Source organism: Mustelus asterias, chromosome 12, assembly GCF_964213995.1.
Source record: "Mustelus asterias chromosome 12, sMusAst1.hap1.1, whole genome shotgun sequence".
Lineage (NCBI taxonomy): Eukaryota > Metazoa > Chordata > Chondrichthyes > Carcharhiniformes > Triakidae > Mustelus > Mustelus asterias.
The window spans coordinates 76,849,526-76,863,231 of NC_135812.1; the positions used below are offsets into that span (position 1 = coordinate 76,849,526).

A 13,706-nucleotide genomic window follows, 5' to 3' on the forward strand; every position below is an offset into this window, starting at 1 on the left:
AGAGGGATATGGTCCCCGGAAGAGTAGGGGATTTTAGTTAAGTCGGGCAGCATGGTCGGTGCAGGCTTGGAGGGGCGAAGGGCCTGTTCCTGTGCTGTAATTTTCTTTGTTCTTTGTTCTGTGCAATACACCACTCAACACATCCACCTCACCTGACACCATCGCTTTCACAATCATTCTCTGCTATCTTTGATCAAGGTTTTGAACTGGATCTTTATCCAGGAGCACAGTCCACCATGGATTTCCATGTTTACATATATTTCCCCTGGAAACCTCTCAGATTTCTGCTGATAGGTTTTCAAAATGCTCTGCGTTCTTCGGAAAAGTCCAGCAACACTTCCTGCTGGCTCCAGCACCTTATCAATTTCATTTGCAAAATATACTTTATTAATTCAGCACCAATTTAAAACTGAATTCTACTTCAAAAATAACTCTGCAGATGTTGCCAAAGGCTGTGCATTCTCAACTACTGGATGATGGCAGTAACACAGGCTTCATCATGATGCACGGATCTCAAAACAATTAAATATTTGACTAACATCACAATTCTCTGTCCTCAAGACCAGCACAAAACATTTTCATTTCTATATGGCAAGCAATGAGTTAACTGAAAAGCGCATTACATGAAGCAAGAAAAATTAAACCTAAAGACAATGGAGTATGAAGGAACGTCAGGCAGACTTCTCCTGGGGGGGCGGCGGGGGGGGGGGGGGGGGGGGGGGGGGTGAGCTGGCAGGTTGGGAGTCGTGCAAGGCCATGGGCAACTTTCCGGTGCCTAGCCATCCACCTGCTGTATGGTTAGGGAGGTGTTGGGCAGCACACTCGCCCGTAGGCCAACTGGGGGGCCCTCAATATAAGGGTCTATTCCCGCCCCCCGCTGCAGTTTTTCCATGTTGGGCAGATGCCAGTGTTGAGTGGGAGGTCCAACAGCTTCCACTGCTTGGACTGTTGGCAGATAAGTGTGAGGGAGATCTCCTTCATGGGACCCTGGGTCCATCTGAGGACCCCCCCCCAACCTCCCCCCCCCCCCAACCTCCCCCCCCAACCTCCCTCCCCCCCAACCTCCCCCCCCCCACCTCCCCCCCCCCCCCCCCCCAAACCTCCTCCCCCCCCCCCCCCCCACCACTTCCCGCCCCCTTCCAATCCCAGGTTTCTCCTCCTGATCCTTGTCCCGGCCTCCCAACCCATACCCTCCTTGCCAGGGTTTGATGGCCTGGCCTGGTCAAACTACCCCCTAATCCTCACTTAACTGCCCCTCCATCTCCAGTAATGATTGCTGTTGGGGGGTGAATGCTGTCCCAGTGGTGGCCCCCTCATCAATTCCTCCCCAGATCAAAAGGGGAGGAATTGCCCTCTGGCAGCCCCAGGTTTCCCGCTAACCCAGTCAATCGCTATTTACTAAACATAGTGTTTTGCCCTGCTCTGTTAAATATCAACTGTATGTTGCAAACCTCACGAGTAAGACTGTAAATAAATGTGACATTTATGAGCAGTCGATTCAGCTGAAAAAAATGAGTGTGCCGTGGAATTATTTGCCTCATTGAAGTGTGCCGTCCTACTGAAAAAGTTGGGAACCACTTCCCTAACGTGGTGAGACAGTGGGAGGAAACCGGAGCACCCAAAGGAAACCCATGCAGACATAGTGAGAACGTGCAGACTCCGCACACACAGTCACCCGAGGCCAGAATTGAACCCAGGTCCCTTGCACTGTGAGGCAGCAGTGCTAACCACTGCGCCACCGTGCCGCCTTATGAAGATAGATTGTAGAAGTTGGGACTGTTTTTCTGGGAGAAGAGAAGGCTGAAAAGAGATTTGCTTGAGGTATTCAAATTCAAGAAGGATGTGGACAGAGTAGATAAGGAGAGACTGTTGCCGTTGGTAGAATGATCGAGAACCGGGGGCATAGATTTAAGATCATTGAAAAACAAAGCAACAGTGACATGAGGAAAAACGTTTTCACACAAAGAGTGGTTAGGATCTGGAATGCACTGCCTCAGAATAGGTTTAATCAGGACACTTAAAAGAGGATTGGATTATTATCTGAACAGTAAGAATGTACAGTGCTACAGGGAGAAAGCAGGGGAATGATGCAAGGTAAGTTACTTCTATGGAGAGAGGTGCAGATATGATGGGCTGAATGGCCTCCTTCGGTACTGTAACATTTCAGTGATTCTGTGCAGAGTGTGTGGGCTACACCAGTGGCGGCCAGTGGCACACTGAGCCCCAGAAAACGCTGGGAGGGCTCCAGAGCTTAAAGCCACACTTTGCAAACCAATCCCTAATCCACTGTCTATTGTTTATGAGTCACTTCATACAATGGGTCATTACCTGTAACATGCCTCTGCCAATAATGGATATTTGCTCAGAAAGAGATATTCTCCATAAAGGATGATTACCTGTATAATTTCACTCTATTATGGATCATCACCTGCCAATGACTAAAATGGATCATTACCTGTAAACACTCACTGACTATTATTGAATATATTTATAACCATTGCTTGTAAAGTGTCACTGTCTATAACAGATTACTAACTGCAATTGGATGATAGATTTTAATGCGTCAATATACCTGTACAGTATGTTTCTCCTGCCCCCTCGAGCTGCATGCCTGCAGTCGGCACTTGGTCCAGGCATGTATCCGTACGCTTTGTAAAAACTTTCTGCACCTTTTGCAATGATTGCCACTCCATCCCTCACCCTCTGCTGCAAGCTCATCTTCCATCGCTCTGTCATGATGCTGATTAGCCCAACAGGAAATTGTTTTGCCACCCGTTCTGTGTTGCCCACTGTGATGCTGGGCAGTATCCAGATATAGCCTGGGCCAAGCAGATTAACTTGCTCAGCCAGTTCAAACAGGTATTCGGCCTCCTCCCTTGAGCAGTACAGAATCAGAACCTGTGCGTCGATCTGCTGCAGAAGTCTCTTTGTTTTCGAGTTGTCCTCATGTCGCGTCATTTCAAGTGTAAGAGTCTGTTCAACCTCCCAACCGTAATAGCTGGTTTCAATAAAAAGCTGAATGTGGCTTATGAACTCCTGATACCCGGGGAAGAAGCTGGTAATGATAGCAAAGCTCCCCCAGTCGTACTCTTCCATTACTTTGAAAATGACCTTGATCTGTTGTTCCATGGAAGCCCCCAGCTGCAGAAATGTGGAGTGCTGTTCCTGGAAAGGGAAAGGAGAGATAAACAGTTTCAGCGGAATGGCAGGGCCATAACCACAACCTCTCCTGTGAGATACTGTCTAATGACCCAAGATTCACTGGAGCTGGTGTTCTTCCTCCCTCCAACATCTTAATAAAAATCTGGAATTAAAAAAATTAAATTAAATGATGACCATGAAACCATTGTCGATTATCAGAAAAACCCATCTGGTTCACTAATTTCCTTAATGGAAGGAAATCTGCCATCCTTACCAGGTCTGGCCTACATGTGACTCCAGAGCCACAGCAATGTGGTTGACTCTTAACTGCCCCTAGGGCGGCACGGTGGCACAGTGGTTAGCATTGCTGCCTCACAGCGCCAAGGACCCGGGTTCAATTCCGGTCTTGGGTCACTGTCTGTGTGGAGTCTGTGCGCTCTCCCCATGTCTGCGTGTGTTTCCTCCGGGTGCTCCGGTTTCCTCCCACAGTCCGAAAGATGTGCTGGTTAGGTGCATTGGCCAGGCTAAATTCCCCCTCAGTGTACCCGAACAGGCGCTGGAGTGTGGTGACGAGGGGATTTTCACAATAACTTCATTGCAGTGTTAATGTAAGCCTACTTGTGATACTAATAAATAAACTTCAAAACTTTAAACCTCCTGAAATGGCCCAGTGAGCCATTCAGTTCAAGGGGCAATTAGTGATGGGCAACAAATGCTTGCCCAGCCAGCCACGCCCACATCCCGCGAATGAATAAAAAAAAATTGAAACCTGTGCAAATGAAGTGGGCTGAATTTCCAGAGGACACTTGTTAACATGTTGCAATTCATGGACAGGTTTACTGCCTGGGATTGGAAGAATGAGCAAACTCGTATTGGACCTTACAAACAAAATCAACTCTTGGAGCAGTAGTAGCAGACAAAAAGGACTGTAACTGAATATACAGCAGGATGTGTAGACACTGACAGGACAGAGTCGGATTTCAGGTCAACGTAGACCCTGAACTGAGGTCTATACACGTTTTAATATCAAGCCTACACAGTGCTTGACTTCAGCCCTAAACAGAGTCTGACGTAGTATTTGTCATGGGAAATACTGAAAATCAAAGATCAGGTATGAAAAGAATCTGACAACAGTTCTACAGAGAGTCTGACATCTGATTGACATAGAATCTCATATCCAAACTATACATGGTCTCACAGAGGGCTTACATTTACATCAGGCCCAAGCAGATTCTGACTCCAGTTGCCCTTCTGTAAACCTTGCTCCTGAGCTCTGCAGGTTTATTATTCTTTTACTTGAGATTTATGAGAAATTACACATGACTTGCAAGTTGTCTACAAAGTCTTATAGCTCAAACTAGATTCAAAACCGCCACTACCACAGAATATTCATAGAGTCATTGAGTTTTACAGCACAAAAAGAGGCCCTTTGGCCCATCATATCTTCATGAACCATCAAGCATCTATTCTAATCCCATTTTCCAGCACTTGCTCCATAGCCTTGGATTTTATGGTGTTTCAAATGTTCATCTAAATGCTTCTTAAATGTTGTGAGTGTTTCTGCCTCTCAGACCCTTTCAGGCAGCGAGTTCCAGATTTCTACCACCCTCTGGGTGAAAATGTTTTTCCTCAGATCCCCTCTAAATCTCCTGCCCCTTACATTAAATCTATGACCCCTGATTATTGACCCCTCTACTAAGGGGGAAAGTTTCTTCTTATACACCCTATCTATATCCCTCATAATTTTAGACACCTCAATCAAGTCCCCCCTCAGCCTTCTCTGCTCCAAGGAGAACAATCCCAGCCTAACCAGCCTTTCTTCATAGCTGAAACACTCCAGCCCTGGTAGCATCCTGGTGAATCTTCCCTGCACGCTTGCTAGTGCAATCACATCCTTCCTATAGTGTGACGACCAGGACCACACACAGTACTCTAGCTGTGGCCTAATGAGCATTTTATACAACTCCATCATAACCTCCCTGCTCTTATGTTCTATGCCTCTGTGGAAATTAAGTTACAACTATGACAGACAGCTCTGTCAAGTTGACGACACCTCAGCTAATAAAGTATTCCATATGCCTTCTTAACCAATTTATCTACCTTTCCTGCTTCCTTCATGGATCTTTGGACATGTTCCCTAAGGTTCCTCTGGTCCTCTGTACTTCCGAGCGTCCTACCATTCATTGTGTATTCTCTTGCCATGTTAGTCCTCCTAATATAGGAAGGAAGCGATTGCACTAGAGAAGGTGCAGGGGAGATTCACCAGGATGTTGTCTGGGCTGGAGCGTTTCAGCTATGAAGAGAGGCTGGGGTTGTTTTTCAGAGAAGGCTGAGGGGGGACCAGATTGAAGCGCATAAAATTATGAGCGGCATAGATAGAGTGTATAGGAAGGAACTTTTCCCCTTAGCAAAGGGGTCAATAGCAAGGGGGCATAGATTTAAGGTAAGGGTCAGGGATTTAGAGGGGATTTGAGGAAACACATTTTCAGCCAGAGGGTGGTGAGAATCTGGATTTCAGTGCCTGAAAGGGTGGGAGAGGTAGGAATCCTCGCAGCATTTAAGAAGTATTTAGCCAATGCTTAAAATGCCATAGCATACAAGGCTACGGGCCAAATGATGGAAATGGGATTAGAATAGATAGGTGCTTGATGGCTAGGATGAACATGATGGGCTGAAGGGCCTCTTTCTATGCTGTAAAACCCTATGACTCTATAGGTAGGATTGTACGGGTCTCGCTCGTCCCGAAATCGTAAAATCCTGCCCGAGGTTAACGGACCTTTCCTCACCCACTCCGATTCCCATGGTGGGACAGTAAAATTCCAGCCTATGACTCTAAAATGCATCACCTCACAGTTTTCAAGGTTAAACTTCATTTGCCACTGTTCTGCCATCTAACTAGCCTGTCTACATCGTCCTGTAATCTTAGGCTTTCCACCTCACTATTTACCACACCAGCAACTTTCATTTTCATTTCACCTGCGAACTTACTGATCATATCTCCAGCTTCCACATCCAGATCATTAATGTACACTACAAACAATAAGGGACCCAGCATTAATTCCTGTGATACACCACTGGACACAGGTGTCAGTCACAAAAACAACCTTTGACCATTACCATCTGCCTCCTGCCACTAAGCCAATCTTAGATCCAATTTACCCTGGATCCCCATGGACTCTTACCTTCTTGATCAGTCTCCCATGTGAGGCCTTGTCAAAAGCCTTACTGAAGTCCAGCAACAGCACCACCCTCATCTATACACCGAGTCACCTCCTCCAAAAATTCAATCAAATTTGTTGGACATGATCTCCCCTGACAAAGCCATGCTGACTATCCTTGATTAACCCTTGCCTCTCCACGTAGAGATTAATTCTGTCAGAATTTTTTCCAATAATTTTCTGACCACTGATGTTAGATTCACTGGCCTGTAATTACCTGATTTAGCCCAACTTCCCTTCTTGAATAATGGTACCACATTAGTTGTCCTCCTAGTCCTCTGGCATTTCTCCTGTGAACATTAGCATCAGAACCCCTGCAATCTCCTCCTCCCTTGCCTCCCACAGCATCCTGGGATGCATCTCGTATGATCCTGGGGATTAATCCACTGTTAAGCCCACTAAAGCCTCCTCCCTCCCGATGCTAATTTATCCAATTATATCACAGCCCCCCTCCCTGATTTCTATACCGACATCATCCTTCTCCATAGTGAACACAAATGCAAAATACTCATTTAATACCTCACCTCCACCTTTTGGCTCCACACAGAGATTGCCACTTTGGTCCCTAAAGAGTGTTACTCTTACCCTGGTTACCCTCTTATCCTTAATATATTTATAAAACACCTTGGGATTTTCTTGTATTTTTTCCAACCAGTGTATTTTCATTCTTCCTCTTTGCTTTCCTAATTTCTATTTTAAGTACCTTCTTGCACTTTCTGTACTCTTCTAAGGATTTGAGCCCCTTGTATCTGCCATAAGTCTCCTTTTTTTCCGAATCCAATCCCGTATCCCTTGACATCCAGGGTTCTCTGGACTTGTTGGTCCCACCCTTTACAGGAACTTGTTGGTCATGTGCTCTCTACGTTTCCTTTTTGAATGACTCCCAATGTTCTGATGTGGATTTTCCGATGTGTAGCAGCTCCCAACCTGCTTTGGCCAGATCCTATCTTACCCTATTAAAATCAACCAGGTCTCTGTGATAGCAATAATATTATACTCCCATGTGTTAACCAACACCCTCAATTCATCTGCCGGACCCAAAAGACTCTTGCATTAAAATAAATGCCATCCAGCCTTGCCTATTCCCTTGTGCCTCAACATGTCTCTCTTTGCTCTGTATTCCAGACTGAGTTAGTTTTTCTTCTGTATTTGGCTGTGCATCACCCCCTACTGTACCTCCATCCCCTGCAAAATTAGTTTAACCATCCCCCAACTGCACCAGTGTACCTGAACAGGTGCCAGAGTCTGACAACTAGGGAATTTTCACAGTAACTTCATTGCAGTGTTAATGTAAACCTACTTGTGACACTAATAAATAAACTAGAATCAAAGAATGCAAGAAAAAGGAGCAGTTATAGACTGTTTGGTCCTTTGCAACTGTTCCACCAAATAATATGGTCACAGCTGATCTTTTGCCTCAAGTCCACTTTCCCATTCTCCATATCTTTTGATTCCCTGACTGATCAAAAATCTCTCTATTCCAGTCTTAAATATGTCCAACAATGGTGCATCCTTAACCCAGTGGGGTAGAAAATTCCAAATATTCACAACATGCTAAAGGTATGTCTTGTCTTCTCAGTCCTAAATTATCAACCACTTTTCCTGAGACTGTGCCCTTTATTTATAAATCCCCCAGCCAGGGGAAACAACCTCTCAGTGTCTACACTGTCTGTTGTGATGTACATGTGCCTTTAATGATGTGTATTTTAAACTGCTGTTAATCACTTCCCACCTCGAGACACGACGTGATACATAACCCCCATGACTCTGAGACAGAACAGAGCAGCAGTTGTAGAGGTCAGACATGCCTACATAACCTCCCAGTTAGTATTGTAAATACACTCAATGACCCGGCCTCCACAGCCTTCTGTGGCAAAGAGTTCCACAGATTCACCACTCTCTGGCTGAAGAAATTCCTCCTCATCTCGGTTTTAAAGGATCATCCCTTTAGCCTGAGGTTGTGCCCTCTGGTTCTAGTTTTTCCTACCAGTGGAAACATCCTCTCCATGTCCACTCTATCTAGGCCTTGCAGTATTCTGTACGTTTCAATAAGATCCCCCCTCATCCTTCTAAACTTCAACGAGTACAGACCCAGAGTCCTGAGCCGTTCCTCATATGACAAGCTCTTCATTCCAGGGATCATTCTTGTGAACCTCCTCTGGACCCTTTCCAAGGCCAGCACATCCTTCCTTAGATACGAGGCCCAAAACTGCTCGCAATACTCCAAATGGGGTCTGACCAGAGCCTTATACAGCCTCAGAAGTACATCCCTGCTCTTGTATTCGAGCCCTCTCGACAAGAATGTTAATGTTGCATTTGCCTTCCTGACTGCCGACTGAACCTGCACATTAACCTTGGGAGAATCTTGAACAAGGACTCCCAAGTCCCTTTGTGTTTCTGATTTCCTAAGCATTTCCCCATTTAGAAAATTGTTTATGCCTCCATTCCTTCTTCCAAAGTGCATAACCTCACACTTTTCCACATTGTATTCCATCTGCCACTTCTTTGTCCACTCTCCTGTCCAAGTCCTTCTGCAGCTCCCCTGCTTCCTCAATAATACCTGTCCCTCTACATATCTTTGTATCATCTGTAAACTTAGCAACAGTGCCTTCAGTTCCTTCCTCCAAATCATTAATGTATATTGTGAAAAGTTGTGGTCCCAGCACCGACCCCTGAGGCACACCACTAATCACCGGCTGCCATCCTGAAAAAGACCCCTTTATCCCCACTTTCTGCCTTCTGCCAGTCAACCAATCCTCTATCCATGCCAGGATCTTACCCTTAACACCATGGGCTCTTAACTTATTTAACAGTCTCCTATGCGGCACCTTGTCAAAGGCCTTTTGGAAATCTAAATAAATCACATCCACTGGTCTCCTTTATCTAACTTCCTTGTTACCTCCTCAAAGAACTCTAACAGATTTGTCAGACATGACCTCCCCTTGATGAAGCTGTGCTGACTCAGTCCTATTTTATCATGCACTTCCAAGTACTCCACGGTCTCATCTTTAATAATGGACTCTAAAGTCTTGCCAATGACCGAAGTTAGGCTAACCGGCCTATCATAGCCCGTCTGCTGCCTCCCTCCCTTCTTAAATAGCGATGTTACATTAGTTACTTTCCAGTCCTCTGGGACCCTCCCTGCCTCCAGTGATTCCTGAAAGATCACCACCAATGCCTCCACAATTTCCTCAGCTATCTCTTTTAGAACCCTGGCGTGTAGTCCATCTGGTCCGGGTGATTTATCCGCCTTCAGATCTTTCTGTTTCTCCAGAACCTTCTCCTTAGTGATGGCCACTACACTCACCTGTGCCCCCTGATTCTCCTGGAGCTCTGGCATCCCACTGGTGTCTTCCACCGTGAAGACTGATGCAAAGTAACTATTCAGTTCCTCTGCCATTGCTTGGTTTCCTATTATTACTTCTCCAGCCTCATTTTCCAGTGGTCCAATGGCAATTTTTGCCTCTCTCTTACCTTTTATATATTGAAAAAAACTCTTCCTATCTTCTTTTATATTACTAGCTAGCTTACACTCATATTTCATCTTCTCCCCCCTTATTGCTTTTTTAGTTGTCCTCTGCTCGCTTTTAAAGGCTTCCCAATCCTCTGGTTTCCCACTAATCCTCGCCACTTTGTATGCTTTTTCTTTTGCTTTTATGCTGACCTTGACTTCCCTCATCAGCCATGGATGCCTCGTCCTCCCTTAGCATGTTTCCTCCTTCTTAGGATGAATTTCTGTTGTGCCTCCCGAATAACCCCCAAAAACTCCTGCCATTGCTGTTCCACTGTCTTCTCTGCTGGGCTCCCTTTCCAATCAACTCTGGCCAGCTCCTCCCTCATGTCTTTGTCGTTACCTTTATTTAATTGGAAAACCATTACATCTGATTCCAGCTTCTCCCTCTCAAACTGCAGGGTAAATTCTATCATATTGTGGTCACTGCTCCCTAAGGGTTCCTTCACCTTAAGTTCCCTAATCAAGTCTGCCTCATTACACATCACCAAATCCAGGGTTGCCTGTTCCCTAGTAGGCTCTGTCACAAGCTGCTCCAAAAACCATCTCTTAGACATTCCACAAATTCCTTTTCTTGGGATCCACTACCTACCTGATTTTCCCAGTCCACCTGCATTTTGAAGTCCCCCATGATTGTTGTAATATTGTCTTTTTTATTTGCCTTTTTTATCTCCTGATTTATTTTCTGCCCCACATTCTGACTATTGCTAGGAGCCTGTACAGAACTCTCATCAGAGTCTTTTTAACTTTGCAATTCCTCAACTCTACCCACAGAGATTCTATGCCTTCTGATCCTATATCACTTCTTGCTATCGATTTAACTTCATTCCTTACTAACAATGCAACCCCGCTCCCTTTGTCCATCTGCCTGTCCTTTCGATAGAACACATATCCTTGGATATTTAGATCCCAGCCCTGATCCCCTTGCAGCCACGGCTCTGTGATGCCCACAACATCGTACCGGCCAATTTCAATGTGTGCAACAAGCTCATTTACCTTGTTCCGTATACTGTGCGCATTTAGGTACAACATCCTCAGTCCTGCATTGACCACCTCCCTTCTCATACTTGTCACCTTTTTTGCTCTGCCTGAGGTTAGATTCCTGCCACCTTCTATGCTCTCTGTTCTATTACATGGTCTTGAAACTTTATTAACCTCTCCTGAGCCCTCGGCTCCTTTAACTAGTTGGAAGTCCTCAACATTGACCTGCACGTCTACCCTCTCCTTTAACTTTGATTTTCTAATTCCCCATACAACTGAACCCTCCCCCCCCCACTATTTAGTTTAAAGCCCTATCTACAGCCCTAGTTATATGATTCGCCAGGTCTCTGGTCCCAGTATGATTCAGATGAAGACCATCCCATTGGAACAGGTCCCCTCTTCCCCAATACTGTTGCCAATGTCCCATGAATCCAAACCCATTCCTCCCACACCAATCTTTGAGCCACACATTTACCTCCTTAATCTTACTGACCCTGTGCCAATTAGCTCGTGGTTCAGGTAGTAATCCAGAGATTATTACCTTTTTGGTTCTGCTTTTTAATTTAGCTCCTAGCTGTTCATACTCCCTTACCAGAACCTTTGTTCCTGTTCTACCTATGTCATTGGTACCTACGTGGACCACAACAACTGGATCTTTACCCTCCCATTCCAAGTTCCTCTGCAGCCCAGATGAGATATCCCATACCTGAACACCAGTCAGGCAACAAAACCTTCGGGATTCTCGATCCTGGTCGCAGAGAACAGTGTCAATGCCCCTAACTATACTATCCCCAATTACGATTACATTTCTTTTTTCTCCTCCCACTTGAACGTCTCCCTGTACCACAGTAGAATGTTCTCCGTAAACTGGAAAATCAATTGTTGCCATAGACCAAAAATAGTCATTTTCTTTTCTGTCATGTAAGGGGATGTTATGTTGTGGTGTACTTGTATCTTTAAGGAATTTATCTTAAACTACTGTCAATCACTACCCACCCTGAGCAGGATGTGATGTGTAACTCTGAGATAGAGTCACAGTTCTTCCTTCCATCATAAGGGAAGAAGTGGGGATGTTTGCTTATGATTGCACAATGTTCAGCATCATTTATGATTCACCAGCTACCAAGGTAGTCCATGTTCATATGCAGCAAGACCTGGACAACATTCAGACTTGGGCTGATAAATGGCATCTCCTGTTAACATTCAAAGGCATTACCATTGCTGAGTCCCATACTCTCAACTGGGGGTCGGTATTGATCAGAACTGGACCAGCCATACAAATAATGTGGCAGGTCAAAGGCTGGGAATTTTGTGGTGAGTAACAAATCATCTGACTCCACAACAGCCTGTCCACCATCTACAAGGCACAAGTCAGGAGTGTGATGGAATACTCTCCACTTGCCTAGATGAATACAATTCCAACAACATTCAAGAAGCTTGACACCATCTGGGACAAATTTGATCAGCACCCTATCCACCAGCTTAAAATCTTTCGCTCCCTCCATCACTGACGCAACTCACCAAGAGGGTTGCTGGGTCAAAACCCTGGAACTCCTTTCCCAACAGCACTGTGGGTGTACCTACACTAGATGGACTAAGCAGATGAAGAAGGTGGCTCACCGCTGCCTTCTCAACAGCAATTAGGGAGGGGCATTAAATGCTGGTCTAGCCAGAGATGCCCATATCTTGTGAAAGAATACATTTTTAAAAGTTGGACATTAGACAAGTCTACATAGTCTATCAGTTAACGTTGTATGTACATATAGGGGGGAAATTTCCCGTCCTGCCCGCCATGGGAATCGTAGCGGGCAGAGGGCGTACCATGCATAGGTCCGTTGGCCTCGGGCGGGATTTTCCGGTTTTGGGGTGAGTGCAGCTGGGAAATCCCGCCCATAGTCCTGCCTTCAATTAAAGAACCCGCATAATTGTCTCACAAATCATTGTATGATTGGTATGTTTGTAACAAATAGAAGAACACCACACTGTCAAACCCCTTCAAAATCTTGTATGTTTCTTCTAAACTCCAGAGAGAAAGGAACCAATTTATTCAGCCTCTCATCATAGGACAACGCTCTTAACCCAGGAACTAATCCAGTGAATCTTTACAGTACCACCTCCAAGGAAAATATATCTTTCCTTTGATTTGGAAACCAAAACTGCACACAATACTCCCGGTGTGGTCTCCCCGTAGCCCTGCAGAACATCGAATCACTGTTCATGAGACTGTAACTGGAACTAACCTTTGGAGTGAGCACAACGGTGGAACCTCCACTCATTCCTATGATTGGAGCTGATACTTGTGCAGAGATAAAGTCCAGAATTTGTGCCACAGCATCAGATTCAATGTCATCCTCAAATATAACAGCATGGATTCTGGATCTGGTCAGCACATCACAGATGTGAGTGATCAGGCTCCTGGGATTAGTGTTGTTCACTATCACTGTGATGGCGTTGATTTGTATAGGCATGTCCTGGTAGGTCTCTCGATTAAAGCTGCTCCTGATTTCCATATGGTACCAAGAGCCTCCGAGTACAACAGCGACGTTGACAGTAGGTTGGCTGGCTTCCCTGGCGAAAGCAGATTCTACCGCAGAGAGGAAGAGAACGGTCTGTAGTATTTGCTCCATGGTGTGGCCCAGTCCCAAAGGCTCACTAAAGAAAAAACAAGGGTCATCCAGTTAAGATAAATCCACAACTATTTGCATTCACACCAGTCACTCGTCTGTTATTATAAACAAGGAGACAAAGACTAATGCTCCCAGTTGGGGTGGTGGGGGATGCAGAGATTAAGAGGAATGGGATTAGAAGTAATGTAGAAAATTGGATACAAAGCTGCTTAGAACTGTGGAAATAGA

The 13,706-nt window shown here is 45.3% G+C and overlaps 1 protein-coding gene across 1 annotated transcript in view; it reads right to left on the reverse strand.

Annotated features, from left to right (window-relative positions):
• LOC144502044 (glutamate receptor ionotropic, NMDA 2C-like) overlaps window positions 1-13,478 on the reverse strand; it is an 80,047-nt gene extending 66,569 nt beyond the window's left edge. The window contains exons 1-2 of the mRNA XM_078226055.1: window positions 13,092-13,478; window positions 2,573-3,165 (exon numbers count right to left, since the gene is read on the reverse strand). Of these exons, the coding sequence (XP_078082181.1) occupies window positions 2,573-3,165; window positions 13,092-13,478 (980 nt within the window). The remainder of the gene's footprint in view (window positions 1-2,572; window positions 3,166-13,091) is intronic.
• Window positions 13,479-13,706: the final 228 nt, after the last annotated feature.